This window comes from Mastomys coucha, unplaced genomic scaffold (assembly GCF_008632895.1).
Source record: "Mastomys coucha isolate ucsf_1 unplaced genomic scaffold, UCSF_Mcou_1 pScaffold18, whole genome shotgun sequence".
Taxonomy (NCBI): Eukaryota; Metazoa; Chordata; class Mammalia; order Rodentia; family Muridae; genus Mastomys; species Mastomys coucha.
In genome coordinates this window covers 4,827,642-4,851,840 of record NW_022196900.1, presented here as the reverse complement: position 1 = coordinate 4,851,840, position 24,199 = coordinate 4,827,642, and the positions used below count along the sequence as shown (strand labels likewise).

Genomic DNA, 24,199 nt, shown 5'->3' with positions numbered 1-24,199 from the left:
GATGAGGGACATGATAGGGTTGGTGTGCTTAAGTAACTGATGGGATTAAGCAGGTCCTCACTGGGAGACCCTACATCCCTTCACTGCACAGTCACCCGTCTCCAAATGTATCCTGGAGCTGGAACATGAGGCCAAGGGAATAGACCTGCCCGTCTGTTCCTGTCTTGGAAGCTGCAGTCTGCACCGGACTCGACTCTCTGGCCGTGCCTGGGTGTTTGATACACCACTTCCGTCTCCTACAGACCCTGGCTTGGGATGATGTCACTCTAGGACCTCTCACTGTACAGTAAAGACACAACTCACTGAAGGGTGAGTTACTATTTCATTCTGAATGTTCACATTGCCTGGAAGTACACATGATCATATAAAATTACTTTTATTAAAATAGAAAAGCTTTCTAGCATATTGCTGTATACTATATATAGAATCTATATAGCATATTCCCATATACTATATAGAGAATATACATACAATATAGTCTAGCATATTGAAAACATTTAGACAGAAAAGGCATCTGTGACAGAGGCGCATCAACGTCAGCACTCAGACCCCCTGGAAGCATTAAGTGCCCACTTTTCAACAACATTTTGGTATAATAAGCATATTGCTATATTTCAGAGGGTACATATAACACTGAAAAATACTTCATGTAAAATCTAACTTCAGGTGCATACAAACAGGAAGTATTACATTAATAGCTTATTTCAAACTGTAAAACATTCAAAATATCTAATTTCTTAGACAACATGCAAACATTTTAATATTTAGCCTGACATTTTAAATATATAAACCACATTCTTTGTAATTCTATATAAAAGGAAAGTCAGACACACACTTATCCACACTGTGCACATTACAAAAAGCAGATGTGTCTTCATGAACGGAAAGTATGGGGCTAACACACATGATTGTCATTTTACAAATATGGCTGTTCACCTTCATAATAAAATTAAAAATCATGTACTATTTACATGAATACTAATTATCTTACTTTTTGGCAATTATATAGTAGCAGCAATTGGTTTAAAGTCTGATCTTTAAACCTGTGAACGTGGTGAGTACTGACGAGTGCATCCGGCTAACACTAAGCAGCATGACACAGGTGCTTGGGTGCTGTAGGGCCACCCCCATTCATGGGCACAAAATGGAAACTGCTGAGTGGGCCACTTGTGAGACAGCCACATGCATGTCACTTGGTCGTCTTGCTTTTGCTAAGCACAGTAGAGTTCTGCCTTACATTTCTATGGAGTTAGCCTGATGAGCTAGTGGTAATTTTAACGATGTTTTCTCTCCTCCCACTCTGTCAGGGCAGCGGCTTTTCACTGAGCCCTTAGCTTCTAGACACACGGCCTCAGCACTTACAGGAACTCTGAGGAGACCAGGGCATAAACCCAAGGACAAAGGGGACCTCCTCCTATAAAGTGACCATGCCATTGATCAGTGATGCTAAATTTGCTTTGGGGAAGGGGAGCCATCTACTAAACAAATGTAAACTGGCCCTTGATCCACCAGTAAGAGGCATCGTCTTCCATTACATTGGGAGAGTCTAATTTATCCTTTTAAAAACCAAGGCAGAACCCCTAACATTGGCAGATTAAAAAAATACTGTGTGGTGCTAAGAGGTGACATGTTCTTTTGCTTGGTCACCAGCTAGCAGTCCTGAATGTCTTTCACAAGGTGGGACGGCTGGGTGAAGGAAGGCTTTGCGGTTCTGTGGGTGGTCAGGGACAAGTCTGGAGCAAGTGCATGGTGAGTCCCAGGCTGAGGAAGAGGAGCAGGGAGTGGGAGGGAGGCCTGCCCACAACAGCAGACGACGGGAGACTGCTGGAGACCTGTACTTGGGAAATGATGAGGGCAGAGAGCGGCACGTGGGACGCCAGTGTGGGACTGTCGGAGTTGATGAGGGACTCGATTTTCTCTGCCTCCTTATTGCAAGCCTCAATCTGCAAAGGAAAAGATCCTTTCACTATAAAACCTCAGCACCTTCAACAGGTCCAGATAAGTTCCTGGCACATGTCCGAAAAAGAATGGCCACAGAGGCAGCTTGCTTTCCTCTGTCCCTATTGTCCTAGACAGAGCTACGGGTAACTATGGTCTCATGACACACATGGAAGAGCATTAATGGAAATCAAAACTGCAATACCACTGTCCTCTCCAGTCAGCCATTTTGGGTTTTGCACCATAGCATAGCACGCACTGCCTGTCTCACTGATACCACCATCACAGACACAGCCACAGGAAATGCTTGTACTTCTGCTTTAAATGTGAGGACAGAGCCGGGCGGTGGTGGCGCACACCTTTAATCCCAGCACTTGGGAGGCAGAGGCAGGTGGATTTCTGAGTTCGAGGCCAGCCTGATCTACAGAGTGAGTTCCAGGACAGCCAGAGTTACACAGAGAAACCCTGTCTCAAAAAAAGAAAAAAAAAAAAGTGAGGACAGAAACAGGCTTGGACTGAGGCAGCTGGGACGCCTTCCATTCATCCACTTCCTTGAGTCCTCCTGGGCCTACACGAGTAAGGTTCCATGGGCTCCTTAAGGCCCTTGAGGCTGCCTCCAGGGAGGCTGGGGGCTTTAGCTTGGTCACTGCATGCCCCCGCCAGTGCCCTCCTCCCAAGGCCTTGGTGAGACTTAGTGTGCCGTGCCTCATCTGGAACAGACTCGGTCATTCAGAGGCTGCCTTACTCTTTCCCTCTGCCCTTTCCAACTTCTGTGGTGCTTCCATTTCCTTACCCCATAGTCCCCTTCTCCCACTGTAAGCCCACCAAACTCTAGATGGACAGCATGGCTGCACAGTGTGCTGAGCCTCACCTGCAAAGCTTTTGGATAATGGTCCACAGGAATAATCAGGATCACAATTTCTGATTCGATGCTCAGGTATCCAAACACATCACACTGTGGCACAGACACATGCATGCGGATCTTCTGGAGAATCTCCAGAACTGTTATCGGCTTCTTGTTTGTCACCTGGAAAACATGTCAGGCCTGGAGAGGATCCCTGCTTGTTGCCTAGGCTACTCTGCTCTAGCGGCAGCTCAAGAGGCTCTTTGACCTGTGTGCTCAGCACCAGGTCTGGCTCTGCAGGACACAATCCTGTCTCTCAGGGTCCAGTGTGTGGAATGGGGTTTGGGCTGCCCACAGAGATATGCAGTCACAATTAACACTAACCAGAAGTTCTTTCTTTCTTTCTTTCTTTCCTTCTTTCTTTCTTTCTTTCTTTCTTTCTTTCTTTCTTTCTTTCTTTCTTTCTTTCTTTCTTTCATTTTGAGTGAGGCCTTGCTATACAGACTAGGCTAGCTTTAAATTCATGATCCTAGCTCAGAAGTGTTGTTTATTTAGGTTCATTTTGTGTTTGAAACAGGGTCTCAGGTAACAAGGATGGTCTTGAACTTATCCTCCTGCCTCTACCTCTCAAGAGCTAGGATATAGATCTATATGCTTGTTCTACCTGTGTGTGTGTGTGTGTGTGTGTGTGTGAGAGAGAGAGAGAGAGAGAGAGAGAGAGAGAGAGAGAGAGAGAGAGAAGATGAGGAGAGGGAGAAGAAGAAGAAGAAGAAGGAGAAGAAGAAGGAGAAGGAGAAGAAGAAGAAGAAGAAGAAGAAGAAGAAGAAGAAGAAGAAGAAGAAGAAGAAGAAGAAGGAGAAGAAGAAGAGCAAAAAGAAGAAGAAGAAGACAACGAAGATGATGACAACGATGGTGGTGGCAGTGACAGACACAAACAGACAAACACACACAAGCCAGAGGTCAATCCTGGATGTGATTCCTTAGGAGCTATTTATACCCCCTTTTAAAAACTATTTCTAAATTTTATTTTAATTATGTGTACATGTATTTCGTAAGGGTATTGTATGGATGTGCAGGTGCTACAGAGGTTGGTGTTGCATGTGACTGTAAGCCGCCTGGTGTGGGCAGTGGGAACCACATTTGAGTCTTCTGAAAGACAGTAAGTGCAGGAGCACGTAGGGACTGAGCTGCCTCATACTGTTTTTAAGACACGGTTTCTCATTGACCAAGAGCTTGCTGAGGACCTGAGCTGGAGTCACCGACCTCATATCAAAATGTCAAAATTCTGGGAGTGTTAGGACACACTTGTAATCTCAGCAGAGATACAGAAGCAGAGATAGTATTGCTGCGGTGTGTGTGCCAGGCAGTATGGCTGAACGAGAGAGAATTTGACTCTACATACAGAGAGAATTTGACTCTACATACAAGGCAAAGTGACTAAGGAAGTCATCCTACTGAGCGATCTTCTCAGCCCCATAAGCACTTCTGAAAAAGTGAATGTTTGGAACAGCAGGGCACAGGGAAAGAGTCCTGTGGGGACACAGGCATCAGTAAAGACAGGAAGGGTGCTCTGGCAGTGGCAGGGTTTCCTGTTGCACCACTAGAATTCTGGCTTCCCAAAAGAGAGCAGCAGGAAATGGAAAGGTGAACAGACAGGGAGGGCAGCTCCTTCGGGATAGGTGCTGTGAGGGGAGGAGGGGTTCAGACCATCTGGATTTCTACTGTTGGCCACACAGCCCTGACCATGCTTTCTGGGCTGGCGGGGGCCTTCCTAAGAAAGGGCATGGCAGGAGGGAGCACAGGTCAGGAGTCAGCCACCCTGGGTACCAACCCCTATTTATTGATTGTAAGGTATGGCCCTGGGTAAGTCTAGGGACCTGGTTTTGTAACTATACACAGATACGATACATTCTGCTCTTGAGGATTCCTGAGAAGTTTAGCAATATGCTTTCAACGGAATCTGGCTTATGAAGGCAACTTACCTTAGCAATAGTGTCCAGTTTTTCTTTGTCAAATAAAACCCGTAACATCCCAGCACATAATGGGCAGCAAGCCCCTGTAACAGAAACCATTTTTGTGTGTTCAGAATTAAAACAAGGAGAATCCAAAATTACTGGTGAGGTGGCCAGCTTCCACATGGCCTTCATCTGTTCTCCCAGATGACTGTATTTTCAGCTGTGCTCAACAACCAACCCAGGATCCTCATATCACCAAAGGCATCCCTCCTTTGAACGCCATCCTCTGGTGATGGGGGAGCAACAGTACACCAGTCCTGCCTGCCTCTCATCTCCCGCTTTGGTCCTGACCAACACCTTGTGCTGGGCCTCTCTCTGCTCTTCTGTCTGCACAAGGGAATTTCAGGGCTTCTGAGTATTTGTTTCACATGTAATTTTTTTGGTTTTTCGAGACAGGGTTTCGCTGTGTAGCTCTGGCTGTCCTGGAACTCACTCTGTAGACCAGGCTGGCCTCAAACTCAGAAATCCACCTGCCTCTGCCTCCCAAGTGCTGGGATTAAAGGCGTGTGCCACCACCGCCTGGCCACATGTAATTTTTCAAACGACCTTAATCTGTTTAAAAACCATGGCAAGGGATGATACAGTCAAATCTTATGCCACACACCCACCTCCCCCCGACTCAGCTTCATCAGGCAGCTCTGAGTTGACAGCTGGGACCTGGGGAACCTTATGTCCCCTTCCCTGGAACATGGTCTCCAGAAGGGAAGAGGCTTTGCTGTGTTCACTGCTGGGTCTCTGAACACAGTGGGCCCAGTGAGTCCCTGATGGGCTAGCTCACAGGTGGAGACTCTGGAGACACGGAATAACCTGTACTGAGTGGGCCTGGAGTGAAGGCTCCTCCACTCCTTCTCACTGATGCGCATGTGTTTAAGGTAAGCTATCCCTGGAACTGATGCTCACAGCTGTGTGTGAACAAGCCCTCTGCTCAGACACACTGCTGAGCTAGGTGACTTCCCAACCCACCCCTGCTTCTCTCATTACACATTTGTGATCATCAAAACACATCAACTATGCATTTAACTAATAACTAACTGCCCAGGCATTTAAAAATAAGTAAATGCGCCAGGCAGTGGTAGCACATGCCTTTAATCCCAGCACTTAGGAGGCAGAGGCAGGTGGATTTCTGAGCTCGAGGCCAGCCTGGTCTACAAAGTGAGTTCCAGGACAGCCAGGGCTATACAGAGAAATCTTGTTTCGAAAAACCAAGAAAAAAAAAAAGTAAATGCTATGTATTTAATCCATAACCCTAATTTGTTAACTTAAATGCTACTTTACCTGCTTATGTATTGATGTCTGATGTAAAGTTTTGCTCGAAAAAGTTGCCATGCTCTTGTTTTTCTTTTTAATTTTTATGTTAGATTTATTCATTTTATATGTGTTTTCATGTATGTATGTATGTATGTATGTATGTATGTATTTCTCTATGTATGCTTGCATGTATGTGTACCATGTGTGCACTTGGTGCTAGAGGAGGTCAGAAAAGGGCATAGGATCCTCCAGAGCAAGAGTTACAGATAGTTGTGAGCCAACTTATTAGTGCTAGAAATTGAACCCAGGTCTTCTGCAAGAACAAGTGATCTTGTCCAGGCAGTGATGGCACACACCTTTAATCCCAGCACTTGGGAGGCAGAGGCAGGTGGATTTCTGAGTTCGAGGCCAGCCTGGTCTACAGAGTGAGTTCCAGGACAGCCAGAGCTACACAGAGAAACCCTGTCTCAAACAAACAAACAAACAAACAAAAGAACAAGTGTTCTTAACCTGAGCCCCTGAGCCAGCTCTCCAGCCTCTACTCTGATGTCAGCAGAGCACATGCCATCTAAGGCAGCCCATGGCTTTGGAGTTAGCTCAACAACAGTCAGCATGAATCGCTATTCACTCGGACAGTGTTTTCTACTGTATCCCAGGATGCGTGGACCATGGGCATCCTTTCTGTCTCAGCTGAGTCTGCAATCACAACTTTTCAGAGTTTACAGACCAGTGATCTCTCATCTCTATGGCTCATTTTCTGGGGTGGATCAGCAAATCTTTCTGGTCCCACTCCTGCTCACCCTGAAGATCTGCAGCTCACCTGGTGGAATGATGGGTTTGCAGCCTATAGCTGAGAGGGAAGGGCACTTCACAGCAGCGCACTCAGCCACAGCACTGTATTCAGAGAGGACCCCGACAGCCTGGCAGGGCCCATGGTAATCCACAGCCACACGATCCGAGAAGGCAGCACACACACTGCTGTAGGTCTCTCCATTGTGCCCACACACAGGCTCTGTGGCTCTGCAGAAAGGCTGAGGAAAGACAAATAACTTTTAAGCTGGAAACTTCCACGGTACATCTTTCTAATTGTGAGCACAGACTGATCTCCCTATTCTCAGGAAGTAAAAAGACACAAGTTTAAGTTATGGGGACCCTTTAAAGTCCTGGGGTGGACTAAGTAATAGGTTGTCACAAGATCAACTGAAAAGCCTTTGGAATGTTGGCTTATTCCACTGAGACTAATACAAGATAAAAATGTCCCTTCACCCACACTTCTGTTAGTAATCATGAAAGTCTAAACAAAAAGATGAAAAGGTGTGACCTTACCACTTCATGCTGGGTATGGGAAAAGAGGAGGGAGGGATGGCCAAGAGATGAGCAGAAGAGACATATTCTAGAATTATTGAGTAGTTAGGCATATACCAAGAAACACCCTAACTGAGAAGAGGGGGCAAGGATGAAGAGAAGGGTGTGTGTGTGTGTGTGTGCACGCGCGCATGCGTGTGTAGCGGGTGTAAGTGGGGCACCAAGAGAAAACAAGCTCCAAGAGAAAACAGTACCTGGACAAATTGAAGGGATTTTCCTCACCATGGAAGCCTGGACCATGCCAGGTTTTAGTGGCTTGCAGGCAGGTGATGCTGGGGCCTAAGATGGGAATCTCCCAGGACAGGGATCAGCACAGAATCAGTGGGAAGCTCTAAGGAGGCTATCCCATAATGTTATTTAATGTGGAAGAAGCAGGTCTTACAAGCCTAAAAGACTGAGTTAGGCCTATGTAAAACAAAGCTTAGAGATTTTTATGTCACTTCAGCCCAGTGGGAGAAGGTGGGAAGCAGGAAGTGGGGGGAGAGGGGTCGATTGCTTTTCTTCCTGATTTGTTTTTCTCTTTCTCTCTCTCTTTTTCTCCCCGCTTTCTCTTCTCTTCTCTCTTCTCCTCTCCTCTCATATTCCCTCCCCTCCCCCCCCTCTTTCTTTCTTTATTTTTGTTTTTTGAGACAGGGTTTCTCTGTGTACTGTGTCCTGAAACTCACTCTGTAGACCACCCTGGCTTCAAACTCATAGATCACCTCCTGCCTCAACCCACCAAGTGCTGGGATCAAAGGTGTGTGCCGCCACTGCCTGGCCTGATTTGTTTCTATGGTAGCCCACAGAACTGTGAAAAGATGGACAGCAGTGACCATACCCGGTGTGAAACCTTAAGTATTTTCTAGGAGTAGGTTCTACAAAGCCAGTGTCTGCCAGCTTCTACACTCCTCTTCAGAGGCGACACTGGCGTCCAGCCAGCCGCCACACCACTCCTTTCTCAGTGGGGCTGCATTCTGCTTGTCTGAAAAGGTCATAAACTAACTTGATACCCTTGGGTTTGGTAGCCAAACAACATACCTGGCAAGGGCCTCTGTAAGACAGGCTCTTTCCTCTTTGGTACAAGGTGCAGAGGTTGCTGTGCTCCATGTGATCTGTATCACACACGGGATCTCGGGCCTGGGCACAGGGGAGCTGTCTGGGCACACACTCATACTGGCTACATCCAAACTTCTCAAAAGTTGTCAGACAGACTTGCGGTTTTGGCACACATCTGAAAACAATGCACACAGCAGGTGACCAGGAGCAGGGAGGAAGGGGCGGCAAAGCCCTGGGTGTGGTATAGGAAGTTGAGGAAAGGGCCTGGCTAATGCACTGCATGCAGAGGAGGCCAGTCAGAGTAGAAAATGGCAGACACATTGCTCAGAAAGAATTAGTTGGGGAGTGGTGAGCCATGGGTACACATGGAAGAGGGTGTTCTAACTGGAATTTGGTGGGCAATAAGAGCAGAAGCAGGCTAGACTGAGGGAGAAGTCACAAACTGGAGGTGATATTCCAGGATGTGGGGATGGGCAGGGGTGACTTGGGGTGGGGTGGTAAATGGAGGGTAAAGCCAAGGACTCAGGCATGGAGTAGGAATGCCTGACCTGAGACCAAGAGTGGGTGGGGTCCAACACTGGAGAGCACAGTCAAGAGCCACAGACCATTTTCAGATGCTTTATTTTTTAAGGCAAGATCTCACATAGCCCTAGCTGGCCTGGAACTTACTATACAGACCAGGCTGCCCTTGAACTCACAGTGATCTGCCTACTTCCTGGATATGGATACTCTATCTCTCCTAGCTAAGTACTTAATTTTTAGTTTGATTAACATGAGTCTATCTTAAGAAAGGCTTCACTTTTATACTAAAACCTCAAGCTTTCTGTGCCTATTGGATGGGGGATGATCTGAGGCAAGGCCACAGAAGCAAGTCTTTCTAGTGACCTAACAAGGTAGGTGTTAGAATCAGGGGTACTGGAAAAAATTGGTAACGTAGGGAGGAAGCAAGCAATCAAGTTGAGTACACAGAAATAAGAGGTTGGGCTGATGGGGTGCTCAGGGAGCAGAAGCACATGCTGCACAGCCTGCCATCTGAGTGTGACCCCAGAACCTACATATAAGCCAAATGCAGAAGCACACACCTCTAATCTCAACTTTCTGCCGGGAGGGAGAGGGGAGGCAGAAACAGTGGACATTCGCAGAGCACCTGGAGGACAGGACACAGTGCAGAAGCCCTGAGGCAGACCTCACCTTAAACAAGGTAGGGTGCAAAGCCAACTCCTGAATGTACGCATGCCTACTCTCACACACACAGCACATATGCTCATATCATACTCATAGACTGTATACACACACACACAGACACACACACACGAGTTTTTAAGAAAAGAAAGTAATGTTTAGAAAAATGTCTGGTTTATCAGTAGGTATCTGAGGGAATATAACTTTATAAGAAAACAAAGACAGAAATAAACCAACCCCCTACGACTACTGCTTTGAAAGATGACACAAATCCATGGGTAAAATGAAAAGGTGTAATGGCATTTTGTGCAAAGTCAGTCCCTCCTCCCACAGCTCATGTCCCAGCCACCCAGCTCCCTTTCTTAGCTACTCCTTCGAGTCTTGCAGAGATACTGTTGGAGGTAAGAGCCATTACTTATACTGATCCAAAGGGATTGTGCTTTTCCCTTGTGCTAGGCAAGTGCTCTACCACCAAGCTACATTGCCTAGGTTCATGAAATCTGGCTCAGAGGCTGGAGGGCTGGCTCAGCGGTTGATAGACATCTCTCTTTCAGAGGAGCCAGGTTTGATTCCCAGCATCCACATGACAGCTCACAACTGCCTGTAATTTCAATTCTAGGGGATCTGGTGCCCTCCTCTGGCATCTGAGGGTACTGCATGCAATGTAAATAGACATTCACACAAACACTCATCCACATACACTTTTACAAAAACAGAACAGGTTTGGGCCTAATTGCTCCCCAGAAAAAAGGTACCAACCCTCTTCTAGCCCCTCTTATATAATACCATCTGTTTTCTAAATTTATGTTATCTTTTTTATCTTTGCCAATCCAATAGATTCAAATTGATATACAATTATAATTTTAATTTAATTTTCATTTCTGGCATCATGATGAAGGTTAAAGGTTGGTGCTAACTGCTGTACATTTGTCAAAAATCACTTAATCTCTTATGGGTAATATGTAGATTGCATTCTCTGTCTTCCAGGTAGCTGGCTGGGCCAAGTGACTTGAATTCTAGACAGTGCCATGTGGCCAGCAGTAGTAACTACAATGAAACCTCTTTAAGTGTCTCATGTAGGTGCTCAAGAGAACCCTCCACCCCCATTCTCATAGCTCCTAGCCAGCAGTGGGGTATATAAAGGGCTGTGAAGTTGTAGAGATGTCAGAGTCACTAAAGAGAATCCCAAGTTTTAAGGAATAGCTACTGCGAATCACCTGCTGAACATGCTGATGGACTTCATTTCCTTTTCTACCATATGAAAAAACTGAATTTTGGTGATTTGTATACAATAGTTATTTAATCTTTAATAAAGGAACCCCCTTCCCCAAATGTTTAAGAACCACATCTACTTTTTCTGTGTTTACTTCCTTGGCCCATGGTTTTTATGAGATGAATTTTTTAAGCTTTTCTTTTATATTGTCATTATATCCAAAAAGGCCGCTCTACTTGGAGATTGTCATGGTTTGAATATGCTTGGCCCAGGGAGTGGCACTATTTGGAGGTGTGGCCTTGTTGGAGTAGATGTGTCACTGTGGGCATGGGCTTTAAGACCCCCATCCTAGCTGCCTGGAAGTGAGTATTCTGCTAGCAGCCTAAAGTAGATTTAGAACTCTCAGCTCCTCCTGTACCATGCCTGCCTGGATGTTGCCATGTTCCTACCTTGATGATAATGGACTGAACCTCTGAACCTGTAAGCCAGCCCCAATTAAATGTTGTCCTTATAAGAGTTGCCTTGGTCATGGTGTCTGTTCATAGCAGTAAAACCCTAACTAAGACAGAAGTTGGTTCCAGGGACTGGGGTATTGCTGTGATAGGCCTAACCATGCTTTTGTTTGGAAGAATGTGGATTTCAGGCTTTGGATTTGGAAAGCCATGGAATGCTTTAAGTGGGGCTTAATGGGCTATCCTAGGAGGAATATGGAAGGCTTTGTTGCTGTGAGTGATCTGAGCGGGGCAGACCAGGCCCCAGAGGTCTCAGAGGAGAAGAACTTCAATGTGGCCTAGAGATTGTGGGATTTTGGTGAAGAATGTGGCTGCTTTTTGCCCTTGTCTGAAGAGTCTGCCTGAGGCTAAAGTGAAGATATTCAGATTAATTGCATTGACAAAATGATCTTTGGTTAAGTGTCTTGAAGAGCATTTTGAACAAACGCAGCAAGCTTAGAGAGGAAAAATATAAAATATATGATTTGACTATTAAAGGGGCACCAGGAAGTGAAATGGAGTTGAATCCTGTGTTCAAGGAGATAACAGATTAAGGGAGTGGGACTTTGGGGCAAGATTCTACCCTGTTAAATTTAGATCTTGGCATGGTGGTACACACCTTTAATACAGCATTCAGGAGATAGAGCCACGCAGATCTCTGAGTCCAGGTCAATCTACAGAGCAAGTTACAGAAAAGCCAAGCTTAGGCAGAGAGGGAGTCAGAAAACAGAGAGAAAGATGGTAATAAAATAAGGGGACCATGTTCCAGCCCCCCAAAATTAGCAGAACATGGCAGCTTTGGCCATGTGGTTCTGGCTTTAGAGTGAAAAATAGAAGGGACTTCTGGGACAATTGTTGCAGGTTAGCTGGAACTAAGAAATTAGCTGTGACTTTTTTTGCTTTGTTTTGTTTTGTTTTGTTTTTTCAAGACAGGGTTTCTCTGTGTAGCCCTGGCTGTCCTGGAACTCACTCTGTAGACCAGGCTGGCCTCGAACTCGATAATCCGCCTGCCTCTGCCTCCCAAGTACTGGGATTAAAGGCGTGTGCCACCACCACCACCACCTGGCAAAATTAGCTGTGATTAAGAAAAGAACAGCATCACTGAGGTAAAATCTTCTGGGAAGTGTTTTCTGAGAGCACAAAGAAGCTGTGTTCCAGAGATAGCCAAGGTTGTACCTTGTGCTACACCAGGACTTGGTAATGTGTAAGAGTCACCTAGGTGGTACTGGTTGTGAAGGCATGAAGGTGTCATGAAGAGCAGCTGAGGCTTGGTACTGTGAGAAGCCATGGAAGGCCATTGGTGAAGGTGCAGCCCCAGTTGCACTTGACAGTCAGGACTGAAGGGGTCATGTAAAGCAGTTGAGGCTTGGCACCATGAAGAGAGCCTGTGAGAGGCTATTGGTGGAGCCTAGTTACAGCGGAAGACCCCAGTGTATTGGAGATGCCAGTACCATGAGATGATCACCAAGAACAACAGCATCAGTGGAGTGGAATCAACCTGAGCTTAGAGTGCTACAGATGACAGAGTTGGAGGAGTGACGCCAGCCCTTTGGAGGAACACAGAAGATCATGTATGGATCTCAGATATTGAAACAGAAGATGTACCATTGAAGGTGCCTTGGGGACCCCAAGATGTTCAAGATGCCAGAGCCATGGGCTATCTGCTGAAGAAACCTGCTAACAGGGAGTGGAGGCAGCCCAGGAAAAAGAAGTTTGCAGTCAACAAAGATGAAAAAAGAGTTGGAGATCTGAAGAAGGCTTTGACAACAAACAAGGAGATGCAGAGTTTGGAGTTTGCCCAGCTGCTTTTCTGTCTTGCTTTAGGGATTACAGTTAAGTGATTGGATGAATCTCAGAAGAGACTTTGAACTTTGGACTTTTAATATTGTTGAGACTGCCATAGACTACCGGGGCTTTGGAAGTTGGACTAACTGTACTTTTTTATTATGCTATGACTAAGAATGGCCCCCATAGATTCATGTGTTTGAATAAGCCTATGGGGGTCAGGGAATGGAATGTCTTGGTTTGTATATGCTTGGCCCAGGGAGTGGCACTGTTAGGAGGTGTGGCCTTGTTAGAGTAGGTGTGTCACTGTGGGCATGAGCTTTAAGACACTCATCCTAGCTGCTTAGAAGTGAGTATTCTGCTAGCAGTCTTCAGATCAAGGTATAGAACTCTCAGCTCCTTCTGCACCATGTCTGCCTGGATGCTGCCATGTTCCCGCCTTGATGATAATGGACTGAACCTGTAAGCCAGCCCCAATTAAATGTTGTCCTTATAAGAGTTGCCTTGGTCATGGTGTCTGTTCACAGCAGTAAACTCTAACTAAGACGGAGATGTAAAAGCAAGTCAATTTTATTCAGGGTATCAGCCAATAGCTCTCAGTTTTGTTTCTGTTGTATGGATGTGCTAGTTCATTTTTACTCACAGCCTGACACAACCAAGAATCACCTTGGAAGGGCAATTGTATCATGTTGGCCTGTGGTCATATCTGTGGGGACTGTCTTGGTTGGCCCGTGTGGACAGCAACATTTTACGAGCTGGGTCCTAAACCGCGTAATCAGAGCAATAGCAAGTGTGACACAGCTATCGCTCTGCTTCTGCTTGTGGGCCGATGCTTTAGGCTCCTGTGCTGGCTTCCCTGCTCTAGCGGACTGTCACCCAGAACAAGCTCTTCCCTTCTTAGAGCTGGACTCTGCTCAGGGTGCTTTATCATAGCAGAGGTGAAACTGGAAGCATGAAGTCTGACAGACAGTGGCTGACTCTTTGCCACTTTGTTACATAAGGAAACCTCCCCTCTGATTCTGTGCCAGGGTTTCCGAGACAGAGACCCAATGTTCCGAACAAACTCCTTCATCAGGATAGAGCTGTGAGTCTGGGTGGAGGTCTGCTCAAGTCCAGAAACTGATCTAGGTCAGCCACACTGCCTGGTCCCTACATGCAGAAGTCATCAAGGCCAGGCTACTTGTCATCTGTCTTGGTGAGACAACAGAGAAGGGAGTCCAAAGCAGAATGACAGCAGCTAACACTAAAGCTGCACTCTCAGAGTCCTCGAATCTCCTTCCTATAGGAGTGCTCTCACAGAAGAGCCATGGGTAGCTAATAACGCATCCACTTCTCTCGGCTCCTTTGTGACCTGCCCTTTCCTTACTCTCTGTCTTGTAGAACCCCTGGCAGACGCTCTCCAGTCCTGCTCCTGTGGCTGCCAGCTTTCTTCTCTAACTCCTGCTTTTCACAGATCCAGCTGAGTGTCACATCTGAGACCCTCTGAGGCCCTTCCTGCCCAGCTGTACTAATTGCTCTGTGTCTGTACTCCTAAGCGTACAGCCAGGGAGCTCTGGGCAGCTTTTTCTCCAGACCCTACACTATTCAGGATTGGGATCACTTTTTCTTTTTCTTTTTCTTTTTTCTTTTTTCTTTTTTTCAAGACAGGATTTCTTTGTGTAGCCCTGGCTGTCCTGGAACTCACTCTGTAGACCAGGCTGGCCTCAAACTCAGAAATCCACCTGCCTCTGCCCCACAAGTGCTGGGATTAAAGACATGCACCACCACCGCCCAGCACGGGATCACTTTTTCTCTTGGGACATCTCAACATGCAGCACCATGTGACCTTGAACTCAAAATTCTCCAGTGCTCCAAGTGCTGGGATTACATTCATGAGCCATTAAGGCCAGCTAGACTACTTCTCAATCCACTTTGCGCTTACATCCTCTAGGACACGCATAATGGATACCCTATCTGGTCTTTGGCTGAAAAAGAAAAGTCGCTCTTGGCCTACCTTTGGCTTTTGGGGCAGAGGTTAGGATTACAGGGATCCTTGGAGATACAAGGTCCAAACTCAAACTGATGGTCTTGGAGACCCACACAGCGAGCGATGCAGGCACTGGGGTAAGTGCGTCCATTCTGTGCACACACTGGAACAAACTGATCTGCGCAGTTACAGGGCAGACCTAAGGAGAGAAAACAGTCTCACATGAACACATCTGCTCCCTCCTTACATGGTGATGAAGGCAAACCACTGACAAGTCATATAAAAATGGAATCATATGTTAATTAACTCAGGAAAAAGACAAAAACAAGACAAGCCTCTCCCACAACCCCTGACATGGACCTATCTAACTATCTATCTATCTATCTATCTATCTATCTATCTATCTATCTACCTATCTATCTATCTAAATATCTATCTATCTAAATATCTATCTATCTATCTATCTATCTATCTATCTATCTATCTATCTATCTATCTATCTATCTATGAGACAGGGTCTCACTATGTAGCCTTGGCTGACCTGGAACTTGCTATGTAGACCAAGCTGGGCTCAAAGTCAGATATCTGCTTGCCTCCACCTTCTGAGTGCTGGCATCTAAGGTGTGTGGCCCCATGTCTGGTTCTAACAGAGATTTTAAAGAGAGTAAAGCTCTAAAAAGCTCTTTCTGAAACATGGCATTCTTTGTTCTTTTCATTGCTCTTTAATAGGTATCTCCAGACCCAGGCAGAAATAGGGTTATAGGTAGGATCAACAAAGCTCATTTCTCCTGACCTAGCAAATTGAACTCAGAAATCAGATCATTGAAGTCTAGCTTGGGTGGGGGGTTCCTGACTCTTGTTTGTGGGAGCCTGTGCGAATCAGTGGACAAGGAGAGCTGCCTGAGAAAGAGCATGATGAGAAACAAAGCTAGAAGCTGTGGACACTGCAGACTACCTCTCAGGGCTGAGCACACTCCTTTGCAAACAGGAAGCAGCAGAGGTCCAGGGAGGAAGGTGCCATGCTCTCAGATGGGATACTGATGCACTAGGAGCAGGGCTACACTGCCGAGGAGAGAATGAGTGCAAAGAAAGATGGCCCCGAGGACAAGCTCCGGACGCCATAGCTACCTGTGAAGGTGCGGCGGTCATCGTCTGAACTGTGCTCACTGAGGCACAGACGGGTGGAACACACTAAATTGCCGGCAAAACAAGAACAGACATTGCAGTCAATAGTAAAGGACGTTCCATGGCCTGAAAAAAAGAAAACATCAATTACAGCACATACTAAGACACAGACCACAGGGCTGTGAGATCTCAGTGGGTAGATGCTTGCAGATTCTGCCCACCTGAATCCAATCCCCAAGGCCTACTTGGTGGAAGTTCTCCAACTTTTTCTCTGATATCCACAGATGTGTTGTGGCAGACACAGAGACACACAAGTACACACAGATACACACACACACATACACACACACACACGTACACACACACAACCAATATAAATTAAAATTTAATTGAAAGTTTAAAAATTTGAAAGTTTAAAAGTCTGAAATTTAAAAAATCTTCTCTTACTATTGTGTGTGCATACACGTGTGGGCACACATGTGCATCACAGTGTGAGTGTGCAGGTCAGAGGACAACTTGTCAGAGCTGGTTCTCACCTTCCATGGTAGGGTCTGGGACCACACTCAGAATGTCAGGCTCATGCAAGCAAGCCTCATCAAGTCCGGAACTGCAAGTTTGTACCACTATGCCCAGAATCCCCATAACAGAAGCCCCTCAAAAAGTTTTACAGTGTCAATTCTTGAAAGACAAATTATGAATATATAAACTAGGGGCCTAAATCTAAGATATTTATTTTGAGACAAAGTCTCATTATGTAGCACTGGCTGCCCTGAAGCTTGCTATGCAGACCAGGCTGGCCTCAAACTATAGAGATTTCCTGTCTAAAATGCAGTAGTACACTCTTAGAAACTCATTTTATTGTCCTTAGAACCCACCATCCCCATCCAAGTCTTCCTGTATATTTCAGGCTAGCCCGGAGCTCACTATGTCACCCAGGGTGGCCTGATACTCAGTCTTTCAAGTGCTGGGGTCACAGGCATGAGCTACAGTGCCTGGCAGAGTGACTCTATGAGAATCAGTTGTGATGTAGGCATAGTGTGGTCGTTTGCATATGCTTGGCACAGGGAGTGGCACTATTAGTAGGTGTGGCCTTGTAGGTGTGTCACTGTGGGCATGGGCTTTAAGATCCTCATCCTAGTTGCCTGGAAGTGAGTATTCTGCTAGCAGCCTTCAGATGAAGGTGTAGAACTCTCAGCTCCTCCTGCACCATGCCTGCCTGGATGCTGACATGTTCCTGCCTTGATGATAATGGTCTGAACCTCTGAACCTGTAAGCCAGCCCCAATGAAATGTTGTCCTTATGAGAGTTGCCATGGTCATGGTGTCTGTTCACAGTAGTAAAACCCCAGCTAAGAGAGGTAGTAATAATAACAATACCTACACAACAAGGAACTAAGATGATTAAGAGATAATGTGAGGTAAGACACATCATGCTTGGCACACAGTCAGAGATCACAGAGACTAACAGGCAGGCCCTTCTTGGGAGCCTTCCAAGAGGGCTCTTTAGAAGTCCTAGTACTTGCTGGTTGTGGTGGTGCCTAACTGTAATCCTATCACTCAGAAGACAGAGGCAGGGAGATTATTGCACATTCAAAGTCAACCTGGGCTATGTAGTGAGCTCCAGGCTAGCCTGGGGTACATCACAAGATCCTATTTCAAACAAAACACCCCCCCAAACCCCCACACTCTCAGTCTTCTATAAAGATTGAAAAGTGTTGTCCTGAAGTATATGATATACTCTTCAGCAAGGATTCATAATACTCTTCGTGCCAAGTGAAGACAACCAAGTTCACAGTGTGATAAGACCAAACACGAGAATCCGCAAGACTTACTTTTTCTTTTTCCTCCAACAATACAAGACTTCTGGAGGTCAATGCAGTGCATTTCCATACAGTTTTCCAAGAGGCCACTTTGTCCACAGGAACAGATCTTGTAACAACCAACTTCCCCTGCAGAGGACGGCACCTGGATCAGTGTCCCCTGGCGGACGATGAAGTCAGAAGCTTCTCCCAGTTTGCAGCCTGTATAAAAATACAGACAAGAACGGGACAATGCACTGATAATATTGTCCTATGACAATGGTTCACAGCAGACATACTTTATAGATTCTTCCAGGACTGTGTAGCTGTTAAAGATTGTTAAGATTATGTTACAGAGCTGGAGAGATGGCTCAGCAGTTAAGAGCACTGGCTGCTCTGCCAGGGGACCCAGGTTCATTACCCAGCACCTACATGGTGACTCATAACCTTTCTTGCTCCAGTTGATTAGACATCCTCTTGTGGCCTCTGTGGGCACTACACTCACATGGTATGCATAGACAGATGCAGGTAAAACACTCAAACTCATAAATATAAGTATATGTTTTTAAAAAAGATTATGTTATAGAACTTTTACCAAAATAAGAAATTGCTTTTGCTCACTGGCCAAAAAAAATATAACCTCTCAAATGAAAATTCCATGTCTTATGCATGATTAAGGACATGTACTCCAAATAATTTAGTATAAAAATACTATGACGATAAGTAGCTTTGGCCAAGTACAGTAATATACACCTGTACTTTGAGAACTGGAAAGCTGAGGCAGGAGGATGGCTTGGGCTACTGTGTAGTGAGACCTTATCAAAAAATAAACAAACAGGCTAGAGAGATGGCTCAGTGGTTCAGAGCAATGGCTGCTCTTCTAGATGTCCTGAGTCAATTCTCAGCAGCCACATGATGGCTCACAGCCATCTGTAATGGGATCTGATGCCCTCTTCTGGGGTGTCTGAGGACAGCTACAGTGCACTTACATACATAAAATAAACAATTCTTTAAAAAACAAACAAGCAAGCAACAAAAGCATAGCTTTCTATTTCTGTGGGCTAAATATGTTTGAAAAAAATAACAAAATATTTTTAATAAAACATATAAACTGACTATTTTTAGACTAATTTTGGCCAGGACAATTTTTAGTGATAGAATATAAGCATACTACTATAAATTCAAAGAAAACTTGAGTATTTGGATGGACTTAAGGAAAACCCATTTTCTAGATAATGTTTTCAATTTATCATAAAATGGGCTTTCTGAGTTTAACAAAACAGTCTTTGGAACAGTTGCATATTACAAGTTGTAGAATAGAGATCTTTCCATTTTCTTGGTAAAGAGTTTACTGGCTGAACTATAACACAATGACAAAGGACATGAAGCAGCAGTCTGAGGTGGAGAACAGCCCGCTATCTCCGTCAGCTAGACTCATTGCGACTTGGTAGCTGACACACTACCATATTATTCAAGCAGATGGTTCTTTAGACATCATGCTGAGTCAATCTTTTGCTCCTTTTTACTTCTAAGATTTTTAAATGTTGATTCTAACATGATAAACATCTTCAACAGAAACAAAGTCTCATCATATAGCCCTGGCAGTCCTGGAACTCATTATGTAGACCTGGCTGGCCTTGAATTCACAGATCCATTGGCTTTTTGAGTGCTAGGATTAAAAGGGTATGCCACCGTGTCCAGATATGTGGTCTCCCTCCCCAAAGCCCGGAAGCCCGGACAGTAACGCAGCGCTGTAGAAGCAGCTACATTCAGTAGCTCCACCTCTATTTGCAAGAAGGAAGTTTCTGATTGGACTGTTATACCGACGTAGTTTGGGGGGGTGGTTTGCCCCAAGTACTTTACCTGTTGCGGGAACAAAGGAATTAACATTAAAGAACCAAGATGGCTGAGCAGAGAGTCTCCCGTCTAATTTTTACCTTTCCATGTGGGTAGGTATATCTGTGGCCACTCTCTCAAATCTCCTTCTATCTTTTCCTATCTAGTTCTAACTTCGTTTTCCAGGTAACCTACTGTTTATGTTGCTGCAGGACAGCAACACAGACATTTCTCTTTCAACAAAATATTCTCTTTATTTTTATTGAAATGGGGTGTCATGTTGCTTAAGCTGGCCTCAGATCCTTTGTGTAGCTGGGACAACCTTGCCCTCCTGCTGATACTCAGCAGTTTGTGGTGCTGGGGACTGAATCCCAGGCTATTCTACATTAGGCAAAAACCACTGTAGGGCTACATTTGCAGCCCATGTCAGCCTTACAGAGATGATAAGTATCGTAGTGAGCATGACATTTTCCCCATGTGCTACAGAGAAGAGAAGAAAGCCATGAACAATGCTTTCAAACATTACAACATGGAAGAGCAGGTCCAAATGGCTGGCTGACGCTTCTTTTTTGTTCTATAGTCAAGAACTCATTATGACAGTCATGTTTGTATTGATATCATTAGTTTACAATTTAAATGACAACTGAAATTCCATGTGTGTTATGTTAATTATTTAATCTCAATCTGGGATTTCTACCCAGCCTTTGATCATTCAGTTCCCAGATAAAAGACATAACCTTTGTACTTACGATAAGCCTTTAAAGCACTAGAGCTGGGCAGACATCTACACTCTATGCTATCATGTCTACTTCCCTGTTACTAACCCTGAGACATGACTTGCTATGTTCTGCCTGAGCTGTTCTTACTCTGACTGGCCAGTGCTTACAATCCCTTCTCCTGTCTCCACCTCTTCTTCCTCGTGGTCTCTGCCTCAGACCTCAGGCCCGGGAGCCAAAGCCCCACCTACCTCTCTTCTGAACAGCTATAGGCTGTTGGCATCTTTATTCAACCAGTAGTTTTAAATTAAGAAGCAAAATTACACATCATCACTTGGTGTACATGAGGATTTTCTCATCCCTGGGGGCAACCAGACCTTGGGAGCCAGTATTTAGCATTACAATACATAGCAAGGGACCAAATCTCAACTTACGTGTCTTTGTTTGCATAAATATATATATATATATATATATATATATATGTATATATGTATATATGTATATATACACATATATATATATATATATTGTGGGAAACCCTTAAACGTTACATAAAAAGACAGTACAGAAAATGTCCCTGTAACCTGGGTGTAAGACCACTCCTCTAAAGAAATGCCAGCGGCATGTCTCATGCTCATATCACACTCACAGCTCTCTCTCTTACCTTGAACACAAGAATATGGAAGGCAGGGATCTCCAGACGGACACCCCTTTCGGTTCACTTCACAGAGCTCGTTGGCTGGGCAAGGATTTGGATTACAGGGATGAGTCACTTCTTCTATGATGTTACCTAAAGTACTTGGCCCTGAAAAACCCAAAACTGATCAGGGTAACCAATCTAAAAGAATAGCACATCTTATCTGGCTTCATCACGGTTGGAAGGGATGGAGACCTTCCAGGCAGAAAGCAAGGCCTGAGTCTAACCAGCCCTAGCTAAACATTTGGATTTCTTCATTTGCCAGTCTATCACAATGCACCCTACCAGTCACTTATTAATAGGGACCTACAATACAGCTGGCAGGACCTGAGTACTAGATACACTAGTGAACAAGACAGACACACTAACATGGAGTTATACCTGGAAGAGAATAAGATAAACTCAGATAACTTCAGTGGCCAGCAGTTCAGAGATGGGACATATCTGGGGTATGGTGATCAAATACATGTTTATGTGTAAGAGGGATCATTTTGCACTTTAAAAATAATAAATGGCCATCTGTTATGAAGACATGAGCCCATAACACAATCATATCTATCTTCCAACATTCCGTCAAGGCAGAGCAATGCTTCAAGCACATGTGGTATTTAAGGAGAGTGCTGCTATTCAGGTTGGAGCATCCTCTAGCTTCCCTCCTGTGAGATCGTTTTCTTCCATACACTGCAGTAGGCTGCTAGCACCATGAATATACTGATGTGCGTACTTGATCCTCAGCCTCGCTCGGCTCCGACACACAGCAGAGGCAGAGACTACGGGAGCCTTCTCACTTGGCCCCATCACTCTGGGCAGCTTTATCTGGAACTTGGGACGGGATCTTCCCAAGGTCACAGGGGTTCCTACCTCACTTGCTCTTTTTCAGTACTGGTCACAAAAGTTAGGGCATGTACATAGTCTCTCCATCCTGAGATCCTTCCAGCTATCACCCTGTCTTCTCTATTTGTTTAGTAGAGCCTTACTTTTACTCAAGGCAGCCATAAGCCCAAAGCTAAAAAGACCACCCATCCAAGTTCCCATACACTTGTAAGTGTCCCCTGTGATTAAAGAGAAGTCTTGGCCCCTCCCTCTTCCCTTTTGCCAACTAGAGCGAGTAGGATAAACCGCCAGCAGCCATGGCGGGACAGTAAAGTGCAGAGCAGAGTGCAGAGAGGCTGAGAAGCATGCATTCCTGATGTTGCACCACCATGAACATCCTGGCCTAATTGCTTCTGAGCCTTCCTCAACTTCTAACTGTTCTGTTGGGCTTAATTCTAACTAGAAAAGAAGCAAGTAGGTTTCTCTGTTGGCCAGTCTAAGGCACTGGCGCCCCCTGGTGGCAGCCCAAATACTAAAGGCATGGCCTCACTGGTCTCACTGCTGCTAAAGAGCTCTTTCTGAAATTCCTCCCTCAAGGAAGAACCAACCTATTGCTATAGCTCTTGGCAGAAGTGTCTGGCAGGGAGAAACTAAAGTAGTGAGACAAGTTCCACTTCCCTGTGTGAGCCCAGGGGAGAGCTCTTTCTGCTCTTCTCTATTTGGTAAGTCCAAGCTAGGCCTGGTTCAGGTCCTGATACACAGATGACAAAAGCTGACAGCTTCCTAGGGGAAATTCCACTATCTGGTCACATCATGGGAAACAGCAATGACTTCTGATGGCATTGTCCTCCACTTCAATCTTTACAAGTTCTGACTGGTAAATAGTTCATATTTCCTCCAAAAGATAAAATACAACTTCTGCTTAGACATCTTAAGATGACAATGACAACTTGTCAGAATCTAATCACTTAGGAGACAAAAATCTGGATCCCTAGGATGAGCTGTGCCCTATTGGATGGCACCATTCCATTAGTTGGAGACCTGAACTGAAGAAGTGAGCTGAGCACAGCCTCTCACTTTGGAACATCTGATGCTCCTGCTTCCCACTCCTGTTGCCATGGTTGCCCCTGTCCCCTTGAACTGTGAGCTAAGTAAACCCTCTCTCCACTAAAATGCTTTTGTTGGGTATTTTTGTTATAGCAACAAGAAAGTAACTAATGCAGATGGTGACATCAAACAATAGTTCCTCATCCAAGGCAAAGAACAAGAGCAGAGGCCGTGGAAGAAGCACTTGAACTCTAAAGCCAACCCACGGGGTACTTACTGAGGTACGTATCCAGAGGTATACAGTTCTCCAGGTCATCCGCAGGGGACAGGAACTCACAGATACTTTCAGCAGTGTGGTCTTCAGGGAATTTATTCTGGTCTCCACATTTCTTGAGAATCTCTACACAATCTGATCTTAAAAGAAAAAAGAACATTTTGTATTCATGGCTCTGCCTCATGTTGTCTGGTCAAAACTATGTTTCTTAAACTTCTCAGAAGCTTTCATTACCTGCCAAGCTCTCCAGCAGGTTAGGACGAAGTCAAAGTGCAGTCACAAGGAACTGCCAGTACAGTCAATCCAAAGCCTACCTTCCTGTAATCTGAGACCAAAGGCCTTGTTCCTGACTTAGGTTTACTGCTTAGTTGCTTTCGCTCCCCTTCCTTTCCTCCCTTCCTCATTTTAAGATCTTTTTAGTTATCACTGCTAAACTGTTTGGCTTATAACAACCAGAGAGTTTACAATTCTTTGTTTGTTGTTTGTTTTAGGAGCTGGAAAGATGGCTCTATAGTTAAAGCACATGCTGCTCTTGCGGAGGACATGGGTTTAGTTTCCAGTACCTACATGGTGGCTGAAAACCATCTGTAACCCCAGTTCTAGGGGGGTCTTCTGACCTCCATGGGTACAGGCACACATGTGGTGCAAATACATACATGTAGACAAAACATTCATACACATATATCTTTAGTAGTTTTCCTTAGTCTTGAGTAAAGGCTTGACTCTTTAGGTGAAGGTTTCTTACGAGCATGTCCATCTTTCCCATGTGTGACCCTTGGCTTGTTAGCACATAGTTAGACCCCAACCTTCC

General features: G+C 45.2%; 1 protein-coding gene across 3 annotated transcripts in view; it reads right to left on the bottom strand.

Annotated features, from left to right (window-relative positions):
* Positions 1-309: 309 nt before the first annotated feature.
* Reck (reversion inducing cysteine rich protein with kazal motifs) overlaps positions 310-24,199 on the bottom strand; it is a 73,935-nt gene continuing 50,045 nt past the window's right edge. For 2 of the 3 annotated variants that reach the window (XM_031377240.1, XM_031377241.1), the window contains 10 exons: positions 23,392-23,528; positions 21,222-21,362; positions 18,039-18,227; positions 16,211-16,333; positions 15,110-15,281; positions 8,428-8,620; positions 6,866-7,076; positions 4,765-4,838; positions 2,810-2,965; positions 586-1,943 (listed from right to left, as the gene is read on the bottom strand). In XM_031377240.1, coding sequence (XP_031233100.1) covers positions 1,722-1,943; positions 2,810-2,965; positions 4,765-4,838; positions 6,866-7,076; positions 8,428-8,620; positions 15,110-15,281; positions 16,211-16,333; positions 18,039-18,227; positions 21,222-21,362; positions 23,392-23,528 — 1,618 coding nt within the window. In that variant the 3' untranslated portion in view covers positions 586-1,721. Of the gene's footprint in view, positions 1,944-2,809; positions 2,966-4,764; positions 4,839-6,865; positions 7,077-8,427; positions 8,621-15,109; positions 15,282-16,210; positions 16,334-18,038; positions 18,228-21,221; positions 21,363-23,391; positions 23,529-24,199 lie in introns of all 3 variants that reach the window. The other variant, XM_031377239.1, reaches the window with a different exon arrangement.